This window comes from Tenrec ecaudatus, chromosome 1 (assembly GCF_050624435.1).
Source record: "Tenrec ecaudatus isolate mTenEca1 chromosome 1, mTenEca1.hap1, whole genome shotgun sequence".
In the NCBI taxonomy this organism is placed as follows: Eukaryota; Metazoa; Chordata; class Mammalia; order Afrosoricida; family Tenrecidae; genus Tenrec; species Tenrec ecaudatus.
Genome location: NC_134530.1, coordinates 170,777,107 through 170,801,053, shown reverse-complemented (window position 1 = coordinate 170,801,053; position 23,947 = coordinate 170,777,107). Strand labels below are relative to the sequence as shown.

At 41.8% G+C, this 23,947-nt stretch overlaps 1 protein-coding gene and 1 non-coding gene across 3 annotated transcripts in view; both read left to right on the top strand.

Moving 5' to 3' along the window:
* The window catches only part of COPA (coat protein complex I subunit alpha), a 61,298-nt gene that overhangs the window by 26,480 nt on the left and 10,871 nt on the right, over positions 1-23,947 (top strand). The window contains exons 8-23 of one of the 2 annotated variants that reach the window (XM_075563663.1): positions 713-812; positions 1,453-1,588; positions 2,135-2,217; positions 3,792-3,942; positions 9,523-9,589; positions 11,218-11,293; positions 13,455-13,537; positions 14,204-14,343; positions 14,896-14,981; positions 15,096-15,234; positions 19,976-20,138; positions 20,253-20,399; positions 21,555-21,744; positions 21,852-21,947; positions 23,127-23,215; positions 23,408-23,531. In XM_075563663.1, the coding sequence (XP_075419778.1) occupies positions 713-812; positions 1,453-1,588; positions 2,135-2,217; positions 3,792-3,942; positions 9,523-9,589; positions 11,218-11,293; positions 13,455-13,537; positions 14,204-14,343; positions 14,896-14,981; positions 15,096-15,234; positions 19,976-20,138; positions 20,253-20,399; positions 21,555-21,744; positions 21,852-21,947; positions 23,127-23,215; positions 23,408-23,531 (1,870 nt within the window). Of the gene's footprint in view, positions 1-712; positions 813-1,452; positions 1,589-2,134; positions 2,218-3,791; positions 3,943-9,522; positions 9,590-11,217; positions 11,294-13,454; positions 13,538-14,203; positions 14,344-14,895; positions 14,982-15,068; positions 15,235-19,975; positions 20,139-20,252; positions 20,400-21,554; positions 21,745-21,851; positions 21,948-23,126; positions 23,216-23,407; positions 23,532-23,947 lie in introns of both variants that reach the window. The other variant, XM_075563662.1, reaches the window with a different exon arrangement.
* LOC142437840 (small nucleolar RNA U2-19) lies at positions 18,617-18,696 on the top strand. Its single transcript, XR_012782350.1, has one exon. It is a non-coding gene; the product is annotated as a small nucleolar RNA U2-19 (small nucleolar RNA).

The following is a 23,947-nucleotide window of genomic DNA, read 5'->3' as shown; positions in this document are numbered from 1 at the left end:
TGCACGCTAACAAAGAAATGAAACCTCCATGCAACCTGAAGGGGCTTCAAAGTTTGTGGAAAAATTCCATTGCCCTTTAATTCCATTTTCCCATGAACTTTTTGAGGCCCCTTGAACTGCCGTGTAAACCAATGGGGAGAGAAAGCGAGCTGGGCATGAGCTCCATCAGTATCTAAAAGCAGAATCCATTCTCAAGCCTCTCGGAAGAGGGAAAAGTAATTTAATCAGAGTTATTGAGAACCAACCATGTGTAGGTAACTTGCTGGCATAATGGGAAAATAGAAAATGAAACTACATGTTCTCTTTTATTAGCTAATTTAATTCTCAGCTGTTCACTGAAATATATGTTTTAACTTTTTATTATAAATTGGGTCAAGGCTTACAGAGCAGATCATCAATTTTACATTCGGTGATTCATCAGATCTCACGTTGTCTCATCAAATCTCCATCCTTTGTAGTCCATCTCCCTCTTGTTGGATATAAAATAGAAATTCTTAATTCCATTTTGCAGATGGGGTAAAAAGGGTTTTTGAGAAATCAAGCAGTTTAGAGGGTACTATTGGGTAGGTTGACATAGTAACTCACGTGTTCAGTATCTTAGCACGGCACAGCCCCTTGAGACTTGTCATATGAACCGTCCGCACGGTTCATTGATTTGCTTTGTCAGCAGTGATAAAGTCATTTTAGAAGAAACCCGTCTGGTTTTCCACAGGGCCACGATCGTGGAGTGAACTGGGCTGCTTTCCACCCCACTATGCCCCTTATTGTGTCTGGGGCGGATGACCGCCAAGTCAAGATCTGGCGCATGAATGGTGAGTGAACCAGTGATGGTGTGACCATGTCTAAGAGATTGACTTCTGGCCAGCAAAGTGAAGTAGCCTTGTTGTTTGGACTTTGTGACCTATTTCCCTACCTTAGGTGGTTATCAGCATGAAACCCTAAATCTATGCTACGCCTGGGAGCCAGAATTGTCCCTTTCTCCTTTTCCCTCTTAGGACAATCTGATTTTGAGGCATATGAGCAGGGTGAAGGATAAAAATTAATTAATTTGCTCACTCAACAGCTTTTTATTGCGTACTTTTACTTCATAATAGGCATTGTTTAAGACTGATGGTACAGTGATGACTAACAAATAAAACGCTTACCCTGTGGAGCTTACATTTATTCCAGAATGGCAGCTGGGAGCTAAGTATGTCAGGACAAATAAAACCATATTAAGGGCATAAAGAATGATGGAGAATAGAGGTCCGAATTAAAAATATAAATAATAACCAAACAACTGTATAGAGATTAAGAGGCTTATATGAAGAAATTGTCCTATTAGAAAGGATTTACTGATTTAACATTTTATAGTTAAACCCAATATTTGGTTGAGAGGATGTCGTATTTGCAAATGCCGAACTTAAAGCCAGTAAGAGAATTGAGATGATCTAATTCTCTTTTGCCCTTCAGAATCAAAGGCTTGGGAGGTTGATACCTGCCGGGGCCATTATAACAATGTATCCTGTGCTGTCTTCCATCCTCGCCAAGAGTTGATCCTCAGCAATTCTGAGGACAAGAGTATCCGAGTTTGGGATATGTCTAAGCGGTAAGGGGCTATCTGATGTTGTGTGACCAACACCACAGGAGAACACTTATTTTCCTTACTTACTCTAATTTTTTTTAAATGAGATTAATATATTTCTGTTTGTTCATCTTTATTATCAACATGTGGAAAAATCAAGCATTTTGAAAACTTGAAGAGATCTGGAGATCATTTACTAATTTCCAGTCAGCTTGATTAATCTCTAGATCTCTTCACATTTCTAAAGTTAAGCATGTCTTTTCTTCTCCCCCTCTAATTCTGGAGCTAGAGAAATGAAACATGAAGTGAAAGCCATCCAGTAGAATGGGGGAAGGAAAGTGTAGGGTCAGTTTGAAGTCACTGCGTCCTGTTCCTTAGTACAATGTAATCGACTTAAGGGCAACTAGCAGCACCACCACGTTTACTGAGGTGAAACTTACTACCCTTGGTATGATTTTTTTTTTTTTAATCAGCTTGCTGACTTAGCACTTGGTACTACTGTTTATGACAGACTGAAAATACTTGTCTTGGAAATGAGTATTTTTGTGGGTGTGCCTTTTGCTTTTCTAGGACTGGCGTACAAACCTTCCGTAGGGACCATGATCGATTCTGGGTCCTGGCTGCCCACCCCAATCTCAACCTGTTTGCTGCAGGTAAGGCCCATTTCCTGCTCTTCTTTTATAGAACCTTTTTCCTTGCTTTAGTTTGGAGTTTCTAAGGCTTAAGAATGATTCTCCATTAGCTTGCTCCCAATAAATGCAAAGTAGGATGATAATGAGAAGTAGAATTCCCAAAGCCAATTAGTTGGAGCTTTTCTCCCTCTTCTTAGGGTAATGTTCTTTTTTAAATTGTTTTCTTCTCCATCATGATTCAATTAACAATAAAGCCCATTCTCTTCTGTTAGTTCCTAGGGGGCATCAGGGTCTAATACATACTGTACTTTTGGAGTTTGGAGACTAGAGGGAACTCGAAGCTGAGATTTATTCATTTAGCAAATACATATTGAGTACTGGGGCACATTCTGGGTGGTGGTGTTACAGAAATGCATTAAAACTAAGTCCCTGTTTTTAGGTAAGCTTTCTTTACTAGCAGCGACACATAGGGAAATAATCAAAATATAAGGTGACTTTTGGTAAAAGATGAAACTAAGCAAAAAATTAAGTGGGGTGGACAAGGATGGGTATGAAGATTCTTCTTGTATATCAGGTCACTCAGGGAAATGAATGGGCCAGTGGGAACAGCAAGTGCAAGACCACAGTAAGGTGCTCAGCTTGTTTGAGGAAGGTCAGGAGAGGCCAGGAGGAGCACGGGGATTAAGGGCTAAGTAACAGGAGGTGAGACATGGCTCGATTGCGCATTGCATTGTAGGGCATGTTTTCCATTTTATTCTGAATGGATGTGGAAAGTCACTGCAAGGTTTTGAGCAGAGGATGGCATGATCTGGCTAATTGTGCAGCTAAGCGTTTAGGAGGACAAGTACTAGAGAGTTTTTTTAAGAATAGATGAGACTAATAAGGAAACAGCAAAACTTTTTTTTTAATCTAAAAGCTTTTCAAAACTACTACCTTTTCATCCCATAAATATTTTTGTGCTGTTGTTATATGCAGGAATTTTGGCGTAATTTTTGCTTTCAAGAGCTCACTATATAAGGAGAATGACGTTCCTAAATAACTACCATATGTACTCGTGTATAAGCCAAGTTTTCAGCACAGTTTTAATGCAGTGTTGTGGTAAAATTAGGTGTCCCAGCTGTTATATGAGTCGGCTTATACTCGAGTATATATGGTAAGTGCAAGATGGTAAGTGTAAGTTTGTACACAGGGTTAGAAGAACACAGAAGAGCTAGAGTAAACTGCCCCCCCCCCCAAAAAAAAAAAAAGATTGCAGTCCTCTAGTCAATTCCGATTCTTAGTGACCCTACAGGGCAAAGTAAAACTTCCCCTGTGGTTTTTTGAGTCTATACATTTTTATGGCACTTGAAAGCCTCATTTTTCTCCAGAACTTTGGCAAGGTGATAGAGTATTAGGAAAGGTTTCACAGAGTTTATTTAACTAGATTCTAAGAATTTGACAAAGGATCTCAAATAAGGATGTGTTCGGGTATCTTAACTTTGTTTTTAGCATACTTGCACCAACATAGTCATTATATATATATATATATATATCCTGATTCCAACATTTTCAGACTTGGAGCTATTTTTTTTTCTCTCTCTCCCTCTGTACCTCAGGACACGATGGTGGCATGATTGTATTTAAACTGGAGCGAGAACGGCCAGCCTATGCCGTTCATGGCAATATGCTGCATTATGTCAAGGACCGATTCTTACGTCAGTTGGATTTTAATAGCTCCAAAGATGTAGCTGTTATGCAGTTAAGGAGGTAAATATGATTTGCTTCCTTTTCTAACCCCTTGCATCCATCACTGTGATAACAGCACCCACCAACTGGATCTGTTGTTAATATTTTGGATCTAATCACATCACAGATGGCATCCTCATAGATAAACCCTAAGAGCATGATGGGCATGTAGGTGGCATGAGTTGAATGGGAATTCCCCAGTTAAGAATGCTAGTGACCTGTGGAGAGAGAACCATACTCCCATAGTCTGCCAGGGCTCTTTCCAACCAGGGAGTGTTTTCTGGTAGAGAATATCCTTTTGCTTTTATTTACCATCTCGTGTCTGTAATTCTTCCTTTGCTCTCCAACAAAGTACGTAAAATTCGAAACCAGAATATATGTCTCTGGAAACTCTTAACTCTGAAGATATGATAGATAACCTCTGGGATATCTGGCAAGAGGAACTGCCTTTTCCTCTTGGAAAGCCAGCTGTATCAGCATGCTAAAACATTCATGGTAGCAAATTTTGGCATGAGAGTTGATAGCTCCCCTCTAGCATCACTACAATAAAATGATGGGTTTATGTGAGCACTCTAAGGGGCTAGAAGAACCAACCAGAGACAAGATTATATTAAGTTGCTCTGTGCTGGTGTTTTAGTTGCCTAGTACTGTGGTTGTCGTGGTGGTGGTGGTGATGGTTAGGTGCCATTGAGTCAGTTCCAACCCATAGTGACCCCGTGCTCCGCAGAGCGAAACACTGCTCAGTCCTGCACCATCCTCACAATGGTTTCTATGCCTGAGCCCTTTGTTGGAACCACTGGGTCCATCATCTCGTTGGGGGCCTTCCTCTTTTTCACCGTTCCTACACTTTACCAAGCATGCTGTCCTTCTCCAGGGACTGATCTCTCTTGACAATATGTCCAAAATATGCGAGACAAAGTATTGCTATCCTTGCCTCTAAGGACCATTCTGGCTGTATTCTAAAACAGACAGGTTTGTCCTTTGAGCAGCCCAAAGCACTTTCAGTGTTCTTTTCCACCATCACAATTATAATGTATTAATTTCTCTTTAGTCTTCCTTAGTCAATGTCTAATTTTCACATGCAGATGAGCCTATGGAGAATACCATGATTTGGGTGGGTCAGGGATTCTTTAGTCCTCCAAATAAGATCTTTGATTTTCAGTACTTTAAAGAGGTTTTCTGCAACCAATTTACCTAATGCAAATTAATCTTTTGTCTCTTGACTGCTGTTTCCATGAACATTGACTGGATCCAAGCAAGGGGAAACCCTAGGCAACTTCGACCTTTTCTTCCTTTATCATGATATTACCCATTGTTCCATTTGTGGAGATTTTGGTTTTCTTTACATTGAGTTGTAATCCATAGTGAAGACTGCAATCTTTGATCTTCATCAGCAAGTGCTTCAAATCCTCTTCGCTTTCAGCAAGCAAGGATGTGTACTCTTCATATCAGGGGTTGTTAATAAGCCTTCCTCCAATCTTGATGCCACATTCTTCACATAAGCCGGCTTCTCTCATGATTTGCTCAGTATACCGTGTGCACAAGTATGATGAGAGAATACAACCTTGACACACACCTTTCCTGATTTTTTTTTTGTAAATAGTTGGAGGTCTGTTTGTTGAGCTCACCTTACCTGGTTTTAAACCATACCATATTATTTATTTGTGTGTTCGCACAAATAGCTCTTGATCCCTGTACACTTTCTCATGTGCACAGTGAAGTGTGTTCTGGAATTACTGTTCTTTTCAAGGTTATCCATAATTTATTAGAGTTCACACCATCAAATTCCTTTGCATAGTCAGTAAAACACAAGTAAACTTCTTTCTGGTATTCTCTGCTTTGAGCCAAATTCATCTGACATCAGCAATTATTTTCCTTGTTCCACGCCTTCTAAATCTTACTTGGACCTCTAGCAGTTCTCTGTCAATGCCTAGAAATAACCATAAGTGGGTTGCTTTACTAAACAAATGTGTTTTCTCACAATTTAGCAAGTGAAAGGTCTGATTCTGCATGTCAGCTCTAGGGGATGCCTTTCTCTTGCTCTCACTCTGTCAGTGCTCGGGGAAGGGCCTTTACTCTGCTGAGCTATTTCTCCAGGCCTTCTTCATATATCTTGGCATCTCTCTTCCTCCCTATCTGTTCAGCTTGCTTGTTAAACTTATATTTCAAAAGAGAATGACTCAAGGTACACCTTACACTAATCCTGCCTTAATAACATAACAGACAACCCATTCCCCAATGGGTTATACCACACCCATACCCTGCCATTGAGTCAATACTGATTCATAGCAACCCTCTGTGGGTTTCTTAGACTGTAACAGTTTACAGGAGTAGAAAGACCAGTCTTTGTCCTGCGGAGCTGCTTGTGGTTTGAACTGCCGACCATGTAGATCACAGCCAACAGGGCTCCTACACCACACCCATAGAGATTAGAAATCAAAGCTCTTTTGTCATTAATATTTAATGTATATTATCTGTTGTTGAGATGTTCTCAAAATTCAGAGGGATATATTAATGGTCATATTTTTTTACTCCCTTGAACTTGTTTGCATTTTCTTCTAACTTCAACCTGAACTTACATATGAGCTATTGATGATATGTTCTACAGACACCCCTTGGCCTGGTTTTGGCTGCGGATGTTAGTGAGCTTCTCCTTCCTCTTTTCCCAGAGATAGTCCGTTTGATTTCTGTATATTCCATCTGGAGAAGTCCACGTGGCTAGTCACTGTTTATGTTGCTTAAATAAATGATTTATGACAAAGAAGTCATTGGTCTTGCAAAATTCTGTCATGTGATGTCTAGCATCATTTCTGTCACCGAGACCATATTTTCCCAACTACTATTTCTTCCTCTTTGTTTCCAACTTTTGCATTTCAATATCCAGTAATTATCAATGCATCTTGATTGCATGTTTGATCGATTTTAGACTGAAGACATGGTAGAATTCTTCAGTTTCTTCATCACTAGCTGTAGTGGTTGGCACATATATTTGAATAAGAGCTGTATTCAGTGGATTTCCCTGTATATAGATAGGCATTATCCTGTCACACACAGCATTGTACTTCAAGAAAGCTCATGAAGTGTCCTTTTGACTATGAATGATGCATTCCTTTTGATTGTGTCATTCCCAGCACAGTAACCCAGATGGTTTGCTGATTCATATGGCTAGTACCAGTCCATCTCAGCTCACTGATGCCTAGAACCTTGATCTTTATGCATTCCATTTCATTTGTGACCACTTCCAATTTTGCTAGATTCATACTTAACCATTCCAAGCTCCAAGTATTCATGGATGTTTGCAGCTATTTCTTCTCATTCGAGTCTTACTGCATCAGCAGATGAAGATCACAGAGGCTTTACTCGCCCAGGCTTTTCTCCATCTGCCTCGCTGTGGTAGAGTCGGCTTTGAGAAGGGCAGATCTTCCGCAGTCATGTGTTTAGTGCCTTTTGTCCTAAGGGATTCATCTTCTGGCACTATCTCTGACAGTGGTCTGCTCTATTCATTACGTTTTCAGTAACTGACAATGCTTCAATGCTGTCCATAAGGTTTTCAGTGGCAAATTCCTCTTCATGGTCCGTTCTTAGTCTGAAAACTGCTGAAACCCCTTTGGGTGACTCTGCTCGTAATTGACAGGCCAGTGACATAGCTTCCAGTATCACAGACTAACAGACGAGTGGGTTCCCTCAGCTTTAAGGAACCCCATTCTCGTGCTCCATCCGAATGTCAACCCCAACAGCTTATCCTCAGCAAGCCCTATTCTTCTGCCCCTTGGGCATGGCAGCCCCATCCCCCTGGCAGCCCCATACTGGGACTGAGCTGACAGATCTTTGAAACCTATAAGACTGTGACCCTACCCTTTAACCAAGAGGACCTGCTTCCCGTGCTTCTTCCAACAGTTCTGCTGGTCCCTGTGGCACTCCAGGGTGGTCCTTTTCTTTGCTTGGAGGACAACTCATGTAGGTTTGTTGACCAGTTTCCTGCCTGTAGCATACCAAGAGGCTGGCAGTGCTCTTTCCTTTTTTCTCTGTCCCCGTCAGGCTAAACTGATGGGTTTCCTCCTGTGGTGAGTAGTTAGACCCATCACTCACAAGCGGACTCCCTTAGTAAACAGCTCTGTCCTCCATGAACATTGTGTCTAGTTTGTACAACAGAAGCTTTCAGAGCATTAAGTTCTGTTTCCATTTTACATCGTTCATTTATTAACCTATCTCTTTGCTCTTGCATTTTACTATCAGTGGAGAAACCACGCGGTCTCTAAGATTTTGCCTCTGCGTCTCATCAGCCACTGCATAAAAAACATCACCCTTTTTCTTCATTTGTCCACTCGAGTGTTCGTTTTCTTTTAATGCCTGACTAGAAGCACATGTAATATCTACATATTTAGCCGTATTTGTTGCTGAGACCAAAAGAGAGTAAAGATGTCCTGTATAGCTCTCCCCATCCCTTTCTGAGTTTTTTTGTTTTTTGTTTTTTTTTTACCATTTTTGCCTTTGACATCGATAATCCCATAAACAGTTACAGTCTCGGGAATACCCAGGGGTCGCTGTGAGTCAGCATTGACTCGATGGCAGTGAGTTTGGGCTTTTTTGGTTTTATTGATAATCCTACTCATAGTCTCTTCGCGGTAATCTAGGTTTTTGAATTATTTTTAAAAACTGAAAACCAAACTCACTGACATCAAGTCAATTCTGACTCATAGCAACCCTATAGGACAGGGTAGAATTGCCCCGGTAGGTTTCCGAGGTTGTAAATCTTTCTCCCAAAAAACAGCTGGTAGTTTGGAACTGCTGACCTTTTGGTGAGCAGCGCAATGCATAACCCACTATGCCACCACCTTAAAACTTTCCCAGCTCGACACGTTACCCAAGTCTAAAAGCAATTGGTTTTTCCAGTACAAAATCGTCTTAGTTATCGAGTGCTGCTATAGCAGAAATACCACACGTGGGTGACTCTAACAAGCAGAAATTAATGTTCTTAGTTTTAGGAGGTGAGAGTCCAAATCCAGGGCTCTAGCTCTAGGGGACACTTTCTCTCTATTCGCTGTCAGAGAAGATCCCTGTCTCTTCTGAACTCCTGCTCCTGGGCAATCTCCATATGGTTTGACATCTCTCTCCCATCTCTGTTCTGCTGCTCTTTCAATCTTCTAAACTCATCCTACACTAGGCCAAATTCATTTACATAAAGGCAACCCATTCCCAAATGGGGTTAGAACAACAGCAGTAGAAGTTAGAATTTGCAACACATGTTTTGAGGGGACATGATTCAATCCATGTAATGTCATTCAGTTTGGTCCACAGCACTTATGTGTGGGATACTATACCCAAGCAGAACTGTACTTGCTATAGCGATTCCTAAACACACCTGTGCGAGCCCTTGAGGTGTAAAGGGATTTGCTTTGTAAACTGTTGTGTACTCAAAGCTGAGATGGGGCCATCCCCAATCCTAGAGAGTATAAGTGTAATATTTATTTATATTCCTGATTGTAAATGGGTCAGACTCATGACTAAGGACTAGATACATAGTAGGTGTAGTAGCATAAGTAGAGGGGCTTCCTTCTATAATTATGCCTCCTCTCTGCTTTCTTTATGTCTTTATTCTAGTGGTTCCAAGTTCCCAGTGTTCAACATGTCATACAATCCTGCAGAAAATGCAGTTTTACTGTGTACGGTAAGTACCTCATGGGGCCCACCTAAAGTCTCCCTGCTTTCCAGTCATCTCTGATCACATCTTTATTGAGTCTGTGATGACTTTTGAAAACTCCCTGTCACTGAATCCGTTCCAATTCATAGTAACCCTATGGAACAAGTCAAACGGCCTCTTTTGGTTTCCGAGACTTTAAATCTTTATGAGAGCAGACAATCTTACTTTTTCCTGTGGAGTAGCTGGTAGATTTGAACCACTAACCTTCTGGTTAGCCACTCAATTACATATCCTTCGATGCTTAGAAGCTCTTTAGTGGTCCTTTTGAAACCCTCAGGCTCACCGGGTAGGCTTCAGTTGCCGTAAGCATATTTAAAGGGTTTGTGGGTATCACATAAGGCTAATAACTTCAGCATTTGGTTAATAATTCAAAACACTAAAATGAATAACCCAGATCACTAAAAATGATGGTTTTCTTTTTTTTAAAGGCCACTGACTATTGATTTTAATAAACTTCACAAGGACAATGACTGTTTTACCAAAAAGGAGCCAAGTGGCCCCAAATGATATTATTTCTGTGCAAAAGTAATGCTTATTTTTCCTGCGGCCTGCTGTCCCCTTTTCAGAAAAAAATTACTCAGTGCCCCTGGCAATTAAAACATGTACTATAGTATAAGTGTCTGCCTTTGCCAACCCCGCTAGATGACCCAGTGCTCCCCAGGAGTGGGGATCAAATTAATTTTAGTGCTCTGTGTGCCGGGTTACGAATGACAGCCCCTCCTCCCCATTTGGCTTCCAGGGCCTAACCCCTGTCCTCCTATTAATGACTAGTGATCTCAGTCTCCTCTTGCCCGTTTGCTTAAAACCAGCTGTTTTGTTTGTTTTTTCCTTCTTTCTTTTAAAGCAGATTTTTAAGTTCATAGTGTCCTAGTTTCCTGGTGATGCTGTAACAGAAATACCATGAGTCGTTGGCTTTACAGAACAGAAATGTAATTTCTCATCATTCAAAGGACTGTAAGGCCAAATCCAGGACCCCAGCTGTAGGGTAGGCTTTCTGTCAGCTCTGGTGGAAGTTCCTTGTTTCTCTCCGTTTCTGTAGCTCTGATGTTTCTCCATTCTCTGGTGATTTTTACATGATATCGCTTTCCCCCAGTTTATGTTTCTGTGTCTGATCTGTTCTTTTTATAACTCAAAAGCGGTGAGTTTAGGACTTGTGCTATCAGTGTAGCCTTGTTAACAAAGAAGATCCTATCCCCAAGTAGGTTTACCCCCTCGGGTGTAGGTAGGGGTTAGGATTCCAGCCTGCATTTTGAGAGGACACAAATCAATCCATGGCAGCAGGTATACTCCTGGGGGGGGGGGGGGAGGCACCAGGATGTTGTGTTCTCAGCTAATCTGTGTCGCAATTGCACTCCTTATTTTTGTTCAAATAATACCAGCATCTTTGGAGAATAAGTAAAGAAATGTGAATGCTATTTTTTGACAATGTCTCTAATTCTTAAATGTGGAAACGTTCAAATGGCCTGTGAGGGAAGGCTGAGAAGAGTATTCTTTCAGATAGTATCTCTAATTTTCTGTCTGTCAAAATAAGCTAGTGTCTTAGGTGCTGATGTCTGGAGTCACTAACAATTTAATTCTCCCCTTTTCCTGTACAGAGAGCCAGCAATTTAGAGAATAGTACTTATGACCTGTACACCATCCCGAAGGATACTGACTCCCAGAATCCTGATGGTAGGTGTTCTCTTTGTCTCCCCCACTGTGCTTCCGGTTCTCTTCACCCACATCATCACTCCTCAGGGCTTTCACATCCCATCCCCAGGCCATTGACACATCACTCATATCTGTTGGCAGGTGCCGCTGACAATTGCATCAGGGGCGGCCAGTGTGTGAAATATTCATGTTCCTCCCCTATTTTATTACCCAGTTAGATATATATATTTCATAATTTGGTTATTAGAAACACTCCATTTTCTCTTTCAGCACAGCGTGTTTTTCTTATTTATTGTCAGCTGAGATGACTTTCACTCTGGTAGTTTCATTTATTTAAAAATGTGGATCCAATCCTGGAATGTCTCATCCTGTGACTAGGGATTTATTTTCTCCATCCACATCCAGATCCGATTTGCTTCCTTTTGCATGTCAAAAAGATGAGGCTGCTAACAGCCTCACATTCCACCTGGGATCCCAGGATCCAGCTGAGACCCTGCCTATCTCTCCATCATCACCATTCCTTGTTGATGTTCATCCTATCAGAACTTGCTGACAAAACAGATCAGGAAGGGTTTGAGTGTACACAGGTTCTACTGTTGGTTTGTAGGAACCGGCGGGTCCCTGTTGTTAATAGCGTGCTGTCATACTGTAAGCCCGTCAGTAGAGCTCTGGCACATACTCTGTAGGCCACCATTATAATTTCTCCTGCTAAGAGTAATCACTCTCTTTTATATCTTGATAAGGAGAGAAAACATAAAAGTGTTTGGTCTCCATAATCTAAAGTTAAGTCACCTCCCATAAATTTAGCCACCTCAGACCTTATCTGATGATTTGGTCCCTCCCAAAGCAACCTCTTCTGAGAGAGACAATAAGAGACTGGTAAGACTGTACCTTCTCAAAGTCAGAGAAACGGGTGAGCCCTAGGAAGACAAAGCAGAGATGGGTCTCCCCGCCCTACAGGGTCGTTCTCACTGGCGTCCCTCCATGGCCGTGAGTGTGGTTTGCTGTTTGAGAGACTCTCAGAGCTTTCCAGTTTACAGCCTCATTTGATTATACTGTCTTTCCCCCAATTGATTTGCCCTTAACCTTTTAATGTTGCCCACATAGAAACAAGTCTAATTCTTAACTACTTTGAATTCTTTAAAAACTAGGATTCTGTGTACCCAGTACCTAAGAAAAAGGTTGTCGATTAGCATTTTTTCACTGTAGATTAACTTGAATTGAATCCAAAAATACAAGAAAAATGCTCTACGGTAATCTGTATGTTACATTAGATACGTGTGCTAAATCATATAGACTATTAAATGTATTTTGTAAATTTTTTGAAAAAGCAGTCTGATGGAGTCCGGCTTCTCACAAGTCTCACTGTAATTAACTTTGTAAATTGCCTGTTACTCCAGGTACCACGGGGGTCAGAGAAAAGCTGGTCATCATACTCTGTCCAGTTGTCTGTAATAGATAATAGGAAAAAAAAAAGTATTTTAGTACATTTGTTCAGTCGCCTAGTAGTTTCCCAGGGAATGGAACGTGTATTTCATAACTCTTATCAGCCAACAGAATGCTCTGAAACTGAGGAACATTTCCTAACTCCCTTCAGGACAGTAAGAGTGGTTGATTTACATTTATGGAGCAACAGCTTGGTGCTAAATAGTGCCCCACACTGCGCTGCCAATCAAGATTTAGTTAGGAGCCCTTGGCCCCACCCTGCTATACTAGGAGGTCTGCATTTGCATGTTAAAAGCAGCGGAGCAGCTGTGTCCTGGGGCGGGGGCTCTGTCTCTTCTCCAGCTTGTGCCAAGGCCTAGCCATAGGAGGTCCTATGACACTGCAGGCAGCTTGCTGTGCCGCAGCTTGGCCAGGGAGGCTCTGCTCGTTAGCTTGACAGAGTGTGCTGTCTCCCAAGATGGGCAGCCCTTCTGCCAGTACATGGTGTTGGCTGAAATGCAACCACTTGGCCTAGAGAAAAGAGGCTTGGCAGGGGTAGGGGTTGGAGTTTGGAGGGGACTGATGGGGAAAAGTCAGTCAACAATAGCCTCAGGTTACGGCTGAATTAGTTAGGAAGCAGCTGAACTGGCAAAGCCAAGATGGCAGCCAGCAAGACTGGCATCTCCATGGCACCTGACTCTGTCACCTGCCAGTGGCTCACCACATGCTCCCACCCCTTGGTTCTGTTCTTTCTCAGCCCCTGAAGGGAAACGATCTTCAGGCCTGACAGCCGTTTGGGTTGCTCGAAATCGGTTTGCTGTCCTAGATCGGATGCATTCGGTGAGTCAAGACTAAGAGGAATCTAATGGGGCTGGTATAGTGACAGTGACCTATGTATTGCAGAAGAAAGAGCATTGTTGTTTTCTTCACTACTTTTCACTGGGAAGGTGTGCTGATCATGTACTTACTTTAATTCTCCTACCTCCCACCTCTGGGAATTAAAGGTTTAGAAATTGATTTGGTGGGGATGAAAATCACTGTGTCTCTGAGCTTAAGGACCAAGTGAAAGTCACACAGGAACCCAAAGAGCCTCACATTTCATACGAGTGGACTAGTAGATACCTACTCCTTCTCTTCTTTGTCCTGCCATCTCCATTGGTACTTTAAAGGTAATCGGTTCTATCACAAGATGAGCAGGGCTCTCTCAAGAAAACCATGAACAGAATGTAAGCCACAGAAGCACCGTTTTCTCTTTCTGGTTGTTTGAGGAATTGAGGCTTTGGTTGGATGTTTCAAGGTTCAGTTGAAGGAGATAAAAAAAGAGCAATATCAGGATCCTTGGAGAGGACATTGGTTGGAGTGGTGTAGCCTGGAGCGGGGGCTGACTTGGCCAGGGGGAAAGTGCTTAGCTGATTGAAACTGAGGAACAGTTGCTGAGGAGTGGCATCCAGTTGTCACCATCAGATGCGCTTCCACTCTAACCCCACCTTCTAAACCCTGTTTCAGCTTCTGATCAAGAATCTGAAGAATGAGATCACCAAAAAGGTGCAGGTACCCAACTGTGATGAGATCTTCTATGCAGGCACAGGCAACCTCCTGCTTCGAGATTCGGACTCCATCATACTCTTTGACGTACAGCAGAAGCGGTAATGATGTCAGGTGTCCCTAAGCAGACAGGCATGCATCTTTATTAGGAGCTCCGCCCCGCCCCGCCCCCTGCCCAAATGACTTAGTCATTTCCTGTACTATCTCTCCAAGATTTTTCTAGCCATTTTCCCCTCCATCATCACTTTTCATCTTCCACAGATACATTGGCATTATACTGAGGGACTTAGTTTTTTATTTGATACATGTTTCTAGAGCACTAACTCAATAAACAGTGATCTTGGGTCTTAGACCCTGATGGACTCAGAAAAGAGCAACACAGTTGATTTCTGCACTTAAAGGAACTTCAGTTCACTAATTAAAACAGCCATATACAGTCACTAATGCATGGGTATGATATGGGCAAGGGATTGAGAAGAGTCAAGTAGCACGGTGAGCTAAATGCTGTCAGTCACCAACCACTATCCAGGGCATGTTTATTTGGAATTATGTTTTTTAACTAGACACTCCATTGCTTTAAGGATGAAAGAAGTTAGGCTATAGCTCGGCACAAGGAACTAAGGTCCGCTCATGTTTGTCCTTTTCTGTCCTAGAACTCTGGCATCTGTGAAGATTTCCAAGGTGAAATATGTTATCTGGTCAGCAGACATGTCCCATGTAGCATTACTGGCCAAACATGGTAAGCGTTCATTGTCTCCACCCCGATTTAGAGACTAGTCCTTCCCTCCCCACCCTGCCAGTTTACTACACTCGCCTTGTCCAGCAGAGCACTCATGCCCTCTGCCTCTTACAGCCATTGTGATCTGTAACCGCAAACTGGAAGCTCTGTGTAACATTCACGAGAACATCCGTGTCAAGAGTGGGGCCTGGGATGAGAGTGGGGTATTTATCTATACCACAAGCAACCACATCAAATATGCCGTCACCACTGGGTAAGTCGTGTGGGAGACTGAGTGGGAGAAGGTGGCCTTCTTGAAACTTCTGTCCTGTCTCAAGGAATGTAACAGAAGTCCGTAAACTCTCTGCAGAAGCTTCGTCTGGCACGCTCCCATGTGCTAGGAGACATCCAAACATTCTTTTTCTAGCTCCTTTAAAATGGTGAGATACAACACAAACAAAGAGAAGTGAATAGAGTATAATGAGTTATATAGTAAACAGCTATGTAGCTGACATTCAAGCCGGGAAATAAAATAGTTTGGGTACCCCAGAAGCCTCTCCATGCGATGCTTGTTAATTACAACCACCACCTCCTACCCCAAAGTAGCATCATGCTCACTTTTCTTTTGGTTTTCTCTGTATTTTATCATCTAGTGTGTACCCTAAAATCGAGTGATTTCATTTTGCCTGTTTTTGAACTTGTTGTAAATGAAATCAAACTGAGTATATACTATTTTGTATTTTGCTTATTTTGTTCCATGTTTTGTTTTAGAACATTCATACATGTTGTAGATCTAATTTATATTAATTGTATAATACTCCATTATATTTTACAGTTTATTTGTCCATTCTACTCTTAAGGGATAATTGGCTCATTTCTAGTATTTGGCTATTATGAAAAATGTTTGGTATGGTTTTTTATTGTTGTTTTGTTTTTATTTACGTATTTATTTTTTAATTTACTGTTGAGAGTACACAGAAAAAAACGTACCAATCCCATCACCTCTACATTTACAGTTCAGTGATACTCATGACTTTCTTTGAGTTGTGCACACCTTTTCTTCCTCCTTTCTGAGCTGTTCCTCTTTCATCAACCTAAACGCACTGCCCCTACGGGTCCTGTCTAGTGCTTGATCCCACAGTGGTAGTTCTTTCAAAAGCATACTGCTCAGGGCAGGCCTCTTTTATTAGTAAAGCTAAACTGTTGTTTGTTTTTTACGATACAGGATATTTTTTTGGTTTAATTTTAAAAACCATCTCATGGCAACCGTTTCAAGGGTTCATCCAGCCCCATTGACTTCAGAAAGTATGAAATTCCAGAAAATGTGAAATTTCATCTTGCATTTTCTCCTTTTTGACCAGGAATCTTTGATAGGTTCTTTGATGAAAAGGATGCACTGTGTTCTTTTAAAGATTCTTTTCCATGTAAGCATTCTTTTATATGTACAAGTGTTCGTGTATTTCTCTTGAGTGAATACTCTGTAGAATTGCTGAATCATAAGATTGGCATATCTTCAGTCATGTAAACTGCTTTCAAAGTGGTTGAACCAGTTTGTGTGCCCACAACATTATAGGTTTCATTGTTCCTCAACCTTACCAACTCTTGGCTTTGTCAGAATTTTGTTTCGTCTGTTTAAGATGTGTAATGCCATTTTGCTTTGCTCTTCTCTGGCACCAAATGTGATTAAACCATGAAACATTGGGCACCCGGCAGAATTTTTTTCTTGGGATTCTATCCAAGTCTTCTCCTGCCCTCCCTCCTTTATTAAATTATAAGTCTTTTACTATTTAATTTAGAGAAATTCTTAATAGATTGTTCTTTCAGTCAGGGCTTTATTTTTGTCAGGCTTTTGTTATAGATACTAGTATCTTCTTCCGTTTTATGGTGCTTATTATCGTTGTGGTACCCTTAATGAACCAGAAGTTAACTTTATTTTTTATAATAGGTACCCCCCCCAAAAAAAAAAATCAGTTTTATTGGCACATAGTTTACATATCATAGAATCGAATAGTTCAATCATTCAAACCTATCCAGGGGGAATTGAACAATCACCATGATATTCATCCTAAAGAAGTTTTAACTTTAATGTAGTTCAGTGGTTCTCAAACTTTGGGCCGCGACCCCTTTAGGGCTCGAACGACCCTTTCACAGGGGTTGCCCAATTCATAACACTAGCCAAATTACAGTTATAAAGTAACAATGAAAATAATTTTGTGGTTGGGGGGAGTCACCACAACATGAGGAACTGTATTAAAGAGTCATGGCATTAGGAAGGTTGAGAACCACTGATGTAGCTGAACTTAGGAATCACTTCTTTAATGAATATTGGTGGCTTCTACAAACACGTATCTTCAAAGTAGGCCAATTACAATTTGAAAGATATTTTTATTGTTGCATAATTTAATGAATAATTTGCAGATGGAGGAGAGCTTCCCTACTTGAATTAACAAAAGAAAAGAATTCCCAAATATTAGAAAGCTCACCGAAACTTTAAATATTGTTTTCTTAATGAATAAAGTGCCTTAAGTACTTAATGGCTCCTGAGTTAGCACTAGAAAGGTAACTACTAACAGCCTGGCCGCTGTGGCCTGTGTAACACTGCGGTGCAGTTCACAGTGGAGTAAACTCATAGTGACTAAGGGTAGCGTTACATAACCAGTTTTTTTAAGCAGTCATTAAGTTGTACACCTGGAAAAAGTTGACTTGTCACAAATTGTATGGTAAACATACAAGAGGACTTAAAAAGCTCATGGACAAATGGACTATTTCCACAAACTTTTGGAAGCCCTCTCATATTTATAACAAAACAATGACAGACACCACCCCCACCCCCAAAAAAGTAGCCATTAACACTGTGTGTTGTCTCAGACACATCATGGGATTTGGTTCCTTGGTTCAGAGATTTAGGGTCAATTTCCTGAGGCATCCAGTTAATTAGCCTAATAATATGTTTTTCCTACTTTATTGCCTGTGATTTTCCAAACTTTCATTGCGGGGGGGGGGGGGGGACAAACAAACTTATAAGCAGCCATCCAAGCCACAGAAGTTGGTCTCTATTCACTTGTAGCAACAAAGGAAGAAGGGAAGAGGGAGTCAGGAGTAAGAGGAGGAACCCTGGTGTGTGAAGTGGGAGAAAGATGAGGCTTTCTGTTCCCGTACAGTTCCAGTTACAGTCGTGGAAACCCATAGAGGCAGTTCTTTACCCTGTAGGTCACTGGGTAGGAATGTACTTGATGGCAGTGAGCTGGCATTTTGTTTGTATATGGAAAATGCGGCTAAGTGACTGATTTGCCATGGGACCAAAGAACTGAATGCTCCCTGGCTACTGTGATTGGATATCTTGATCAAAGAATCTGTAGAAGAATCATGATCAAAGAGGGAAGAATATAAAACAGAATTTTAAATTCCCTTGGGCTTTCAAGAGTCAGGGAAGCTGCTAAGATGAACCCCTGAAACTCTGCGTCTTTAAACATTAAAATAGTATCCCTGAAGTCTTCTCAAAACCAATCAGTAGTTTAGCTTAACTAGTTTTGTTTTTGTTTTTTTAAGTCTACTTTGAGTATTAAACTTCTAAGAACCATCTGTGTGGGATCAAGTTGAGAAAAGCAGTTTTAAAGATTAAATAGGATTCTCTGAGTTCTGCTCTTACTAAAGGGGATCCATAATGAAAATAGTCAAATCTGAGCATCAGAGGACTTTACGGCCTATCTGATGCAAGATCTTTATAGTTCAGGGAAGCAGTGGGGGAGAGAGAGAGAGAGAGAGAGAGAGAGTGTGTGTGTGTGTGTGTGTGTGTGTGTGTGTGTGTGTGTGTGTGTGTGTGTGTGTAGATGATAGTGAATGAGGACTTGCTGGTGCATAAATAGAAGGATTAAATAAGAATTTTAGTAAGTTAATGTTAGGAAAGAAGGAACAACTCAGAAAGACAGACAGAGCAAGTCCATCTCAAAGAGTGTTACATGTAGAAACTTGAGTTCAATGGTTTGCTGGATACTTAACCATTATCTCGCCAGGGCTTCTTTAGAGACCTGGAGGATGTTTCTTTTCTTTTTTAGTCAATTGTAGAAAGTTTTGTTTTTCTGAGAATTGGATTTTTTTTTAAATAACCTCATTCTGTAGAATCCACATTAATAATCCCCTTTTCATTCCTGTTACTACTGTCTTTCTCAAAAAATTTTTAATTAGCCTCATGAAAGGTTTATTCGTTTTTTCCAATGTTTGACTTTAGTTTCTATTATTAACTAATTTATGTCTAACTACTTTCTTTGGATCAACTTTAAAAAGAATAGTAAAATCTGAGCTAGGTACTTACTAAATTTCAGTCTTTCTCTTAATATGTGCATATACCAACCAAAACAAAACCCACTGCCATTGAATTTGATTCTCAATCTTAGCTGTTCTATGTCGGGTTACAGAAGTAAAGATTTACCTGACAAACAACACTATGCATGTAGAGCCCAGTAAATGTCAGTATGTCATTTAGTGTAGTATATACAGACAAGCCTATAAATTATTAACTACTGCTTTAGCTATACCCACTGGTTTTGATTTGTGACATTTTTCTTCGCACTTAGTTAAAAATATTTTCTGTTTTCCATGATTTCTTTGTATGTCAGAATTTTTTACATCTACTGGTTTTCTGTTTCATCTAAGCCTACAAGGAAAGATTTAACTCTGCAGTGGTTTGCTGTTATGTATCACAATTTAGGATTTAAGTCTTAGGTTTGATTTCTAGAGTAGTGTCTGTTATTCAGCTCTTGGGGTCCTAGTTTATAAAGAAAGATCACACTATCTGCCTCATTTGTGCCCACTGCATACACATTAATAAGTTAGCTTTCACCGCCGCTTCCTGGCTGGTCACTTCTTATGTGTACCCTGTTGAACTGACATGTCACTCAAAGGTGATGAGAAGATAAAAGGCAGTGCTCCGGGCTGGCTGGCTGGCTTTATGACCTGGACTTTCCATGGTGGTTCTAGCTCTCTCCCTTCACTTACTGGAAGTTCTTGCTTCTAAGGGACCACGGGATCATACGGACTCTGGATTTACCCATCTACGTCACACGGGTGAAGGGCAACAACGTCTATTGCCTGGACAGGGAGTGTCGTCCACGGGTCCTCACCATTGATCCCACCGAGTTTAAGTTCAAGTTGGCCCTGATCAACAGGAAATACGATGAGGTAGGCCGTGGGAAGGTGGGCCAGGGGTATTGAGAAAGGGGCAGCACTCTTTCTTTTTTTCAATTTTTCTTTTCCCAAGTGATCTCTACTCGTTGCCTTACTCTGAATTTCTAGGTGCTGCACATGGTGCGGAATGCCAAACTGGTCGGCCAGTCCATCATTGCTTATCTCCAGAAGAAGGGCTATCCTGAAGTGGCACTGCACTTTGTCAAGGATGAAAAAACTCGCTTTAGTCTGGCACTGGAGTGTGGCAACATTGAGGTGAGGGAACTGTGGTCAGCAGCCCCATGCTGTTTTAAAGAAGGCGGGAGGTTCGGGTGGTACTGAGAAGGCATTGTCCTGAGTTGCATCTTTTTTTTTTTTTAATCATTTTATTAGGGGCTCATACAACTCTTATTACAATCCATACATCTATTGTGTAAAGCACATTTGTACATTCATTTCCCTCATCATTCTCAAGTCATTTGCTCTCCACTTAGCCCCTGGCATCAGCTCCTCATTTTTCCCCTCCCTCTCCACTCCGCCCTCCCTCACGAAGCCTTCATAATGTATAAATTATTATTTGTGTCATAGCTTGCCCTGTCCGACGTCTCCCTTCACCCACTTTTCTGTTGTCCATCCCTCAAGGAGGAGGTCACATGTAGATCCTTGTAGTTGGTTCCCCCTTTCCAACCCACCCTCCCTCCACCCTCCCAGTATCGCCACTCACACCCCTGGTCCTGAAGGGATCATCCGCCCTGGATTCCCTGTGTTTGCAGTTCCTATCTGTACCAGTGTACATCCTCTGGTCTAGCCAGACTTGCAAGGTAGAATTGGGATCATGAATGTGGAGGGGGGGGTGGAAGTAAGCATTTAGGAACTAGAAGAAAGTTGTATTTTTCATTGTTGCTACATCGCACCCTGACTGGCTCGTCTCCTCCCCGAGACCCTTCTGTAAGGGCATGTCCAGTGGCCTACAACTGGTCTTTGGGTCTCCACTCCGCACTTTCCTCCTCATTCACTATGATAAGATTTTTTTGTTCTGATGGTGCCTGATAACTGATCCCTTTGGCACCTCCGGATCACACAGGCTGGTGTGCTTCTTCCATGTGGACTTTGGATCTTCAAACTTGGCAGGTGGAAATAAGGTAGATAAGCTAGAGCACCCTATAGTATCGGCAACTGCGAGGAGGTGATTTCGTTATCAAAGTAAAGTTTTGAGGTAGAGGCTAATGTATCGTTACTCTTCTGTTCATGCACCCAAAGTGATATTTTACTGATAGGATTTTTAGTGCTAGAATTAGACCAAAAGTTACAAATGATTCAAAGGTTAGGGATTTCCTTACGAGTTGTATTTAGAGACAAGCGCTTTGACAGCAAAGCCCTGGTTTTTGCGTCATAGTATTATCCAGTCTGCTAACGCTGGCCATTCTTTAGATTGCTCTGGAAGCAGCCAAAGCACTGGATGACAAAAACTGCTGGGAAAAGCTGGGGGAAGTGGCCCTACTACAGGGGAATCACCAGATTGTGGAAATGTGCTACCAGCGCACCAAAAACTTCGACAAACTTTCCTTCCTGTATCTTATTACTGGCAACCTAGAGAAACTACGCAAAATGATGAAGATTGGTAAGGCCTCTGCAGAGGTTCCTGAGGGCAAGGAGGGACGAGAAGGGAATAGACTTTAAGGGGAAAGATGTGTAATTAAATGGCTGTTTCCTATTAACTTGGTAAAGCTGAGATCCGGAAAGACATGAGTGGCCATTACCAGAATGCCCTGTACCTAGGGGACGTGTCAGAGAGAGTGCGGATCCTGAAGAACTGTGGGCAGAGTGAGTATCGAATCACGACTAACCAACCCCTGTGGGACCTCTGAAAGTCCTTTTCTGTTCGTGTTGAGTTTTTATGAGTGATTGTGATTGTTTTCAAAACAGCATGTTCCTGCTGTGCCCCAGAGATTTTCCTCAAAGCCACATGGAGGTGCTCCCAGAATATCCAGTGTGGCCAAACCCCCTTAAGAAAATAGTAATTAAGATTTTTTTTTAAAAAATTAGGAGTTAAGGGGAAGACAGGATGTTTTAAAAGGTCCTGCAGTAGATGATCTAGAAATGTATTTGGTTGGTTGGGTAGCATTTGAATTTTATTTCTTTACTTCAATTCTTGAGGCTTTACTGATTTGCTTATTTATTCATTTATAGAGTCAAGGGATCCTTTTAGAGAGTTCACTAAATATCATGTATTGTACTAGATTTGAGATCTGACAGAGAACAAGAAGTATGAACAATGTCGGCAATGTGACTGGGTGCTAGCATGTGGAAATGAGCGATGTTCTGGTTTGTGATATGGTTTGAAGGTAGAGCCAACATAATTTGTTGAAAGACTGAGTATGCAATGTAAAAGGGAAATCTAGGGTGAGCCCAGAGTTCTCTTCCATACTGATAGATGCACTCAAAGGATAAGCACACGCATGAGTTAGCTGCTGCTGTGAACAGATTACCTCCTGACCTGGTGTCTTAGAACATCAGGCATTTATTTTGTTACAATTTGGGATGTGGCTTAGCTGGGTGCCTCTCTGCCCCATTGGTTCGCATAAGACTGCAGTCAAAGCGTTCATTGGGGCCAAAGTCATCTCAGGGCTGCCCTGAGTGAAGATCCACTTGTACGCTCCGTCCCATATTGCTGGCCGGCCTGGGTCCTCACTGGCTGTTGACTGGGAAACATCAGTCTCTTGCCATGGAGGCCTCTCCATAGGTAGTTCACAACACAGCAGCAGCTTTCCTCAGTACATGAGCAAGGGAGGATGTTCAAGATGGAAGCCACAGTCTTTGTAACCGATTCTCAGAAGGGAGTCCCTTAATCCAGCCCATAATGATCTCAAAGTAAAGAGATTATTTATGCAAAAGCTTGAGTGCTGAGAAGGAGAGATCCCCAAGGGTCTTCTCAGATGCTGCTCATTACAGCGTAGTAGTCTGGAAATGTACCTGCTTTTTCACAGAGTTTCTTTTCTCTAGAGTCGCTAGCCTACCTCACAGCAGCCACCCATGGCTTAGATGAAGAAGCTGAGAGCTTAAAGGAGACATTCGACCCGGAGAAGGAGACAGTGAGTCTTTGCTTACATGAGTGTGTGAGCAGGGGATTCGCTCTGCGATCTCGGGACAATTTAGAACTGTAAACATCACCCTCCCACCTGGTTCCTGGGAGAGGTAGAGACACAAAGGAGATCACAAGAATCATACTCGTCCCCTCTGTGACTCCTGGGAGCTATTTAATCATTTAGTCTCATACCTTTCAGATCCCAGACATTGACCCTAATGCCCAGCTGCTCCAGCCACCTGCACCTATCATGCCTCTGGATACCAATTGGCCCTTGTTGACTGTGTCCAAAGGATTCTTTGAAGGCTCCATTGCCAGCAAGGGTAGGTGCCCATTTAGAGGTTTGTTTTTTGTTTGTTTTCAGAGAAGTGTCTATTGGATGCCATTAGCTCTTAGCGTCATCTGTCCTTTGCTTCTCTATGAAGCCTCATGGAGCACTGAGGTGTCAAAGTCCTGGCATGAGCTTTGCAAAAACAGATGGGGGTACATTAAGAGGGAGAAGTCTCTTAGCTCACACCTCTGACAACTACTGCTAACGTTTTGATGTACTTCCTTAGGTTTTACCTTCGATGTAGTCATACTCTCCATTCAGTATGTGATCATTTGTGATGCACCATCTTCATGGTGCAAATTCAGCTGCCTCAGACGGATGTGTGCTTCCACTCTGCACCTTTCCCATACCTAGTACTCCTCCTGTCTTCTTGAACATGGCCACCAGTTATTTTCCTAAATAAGAACC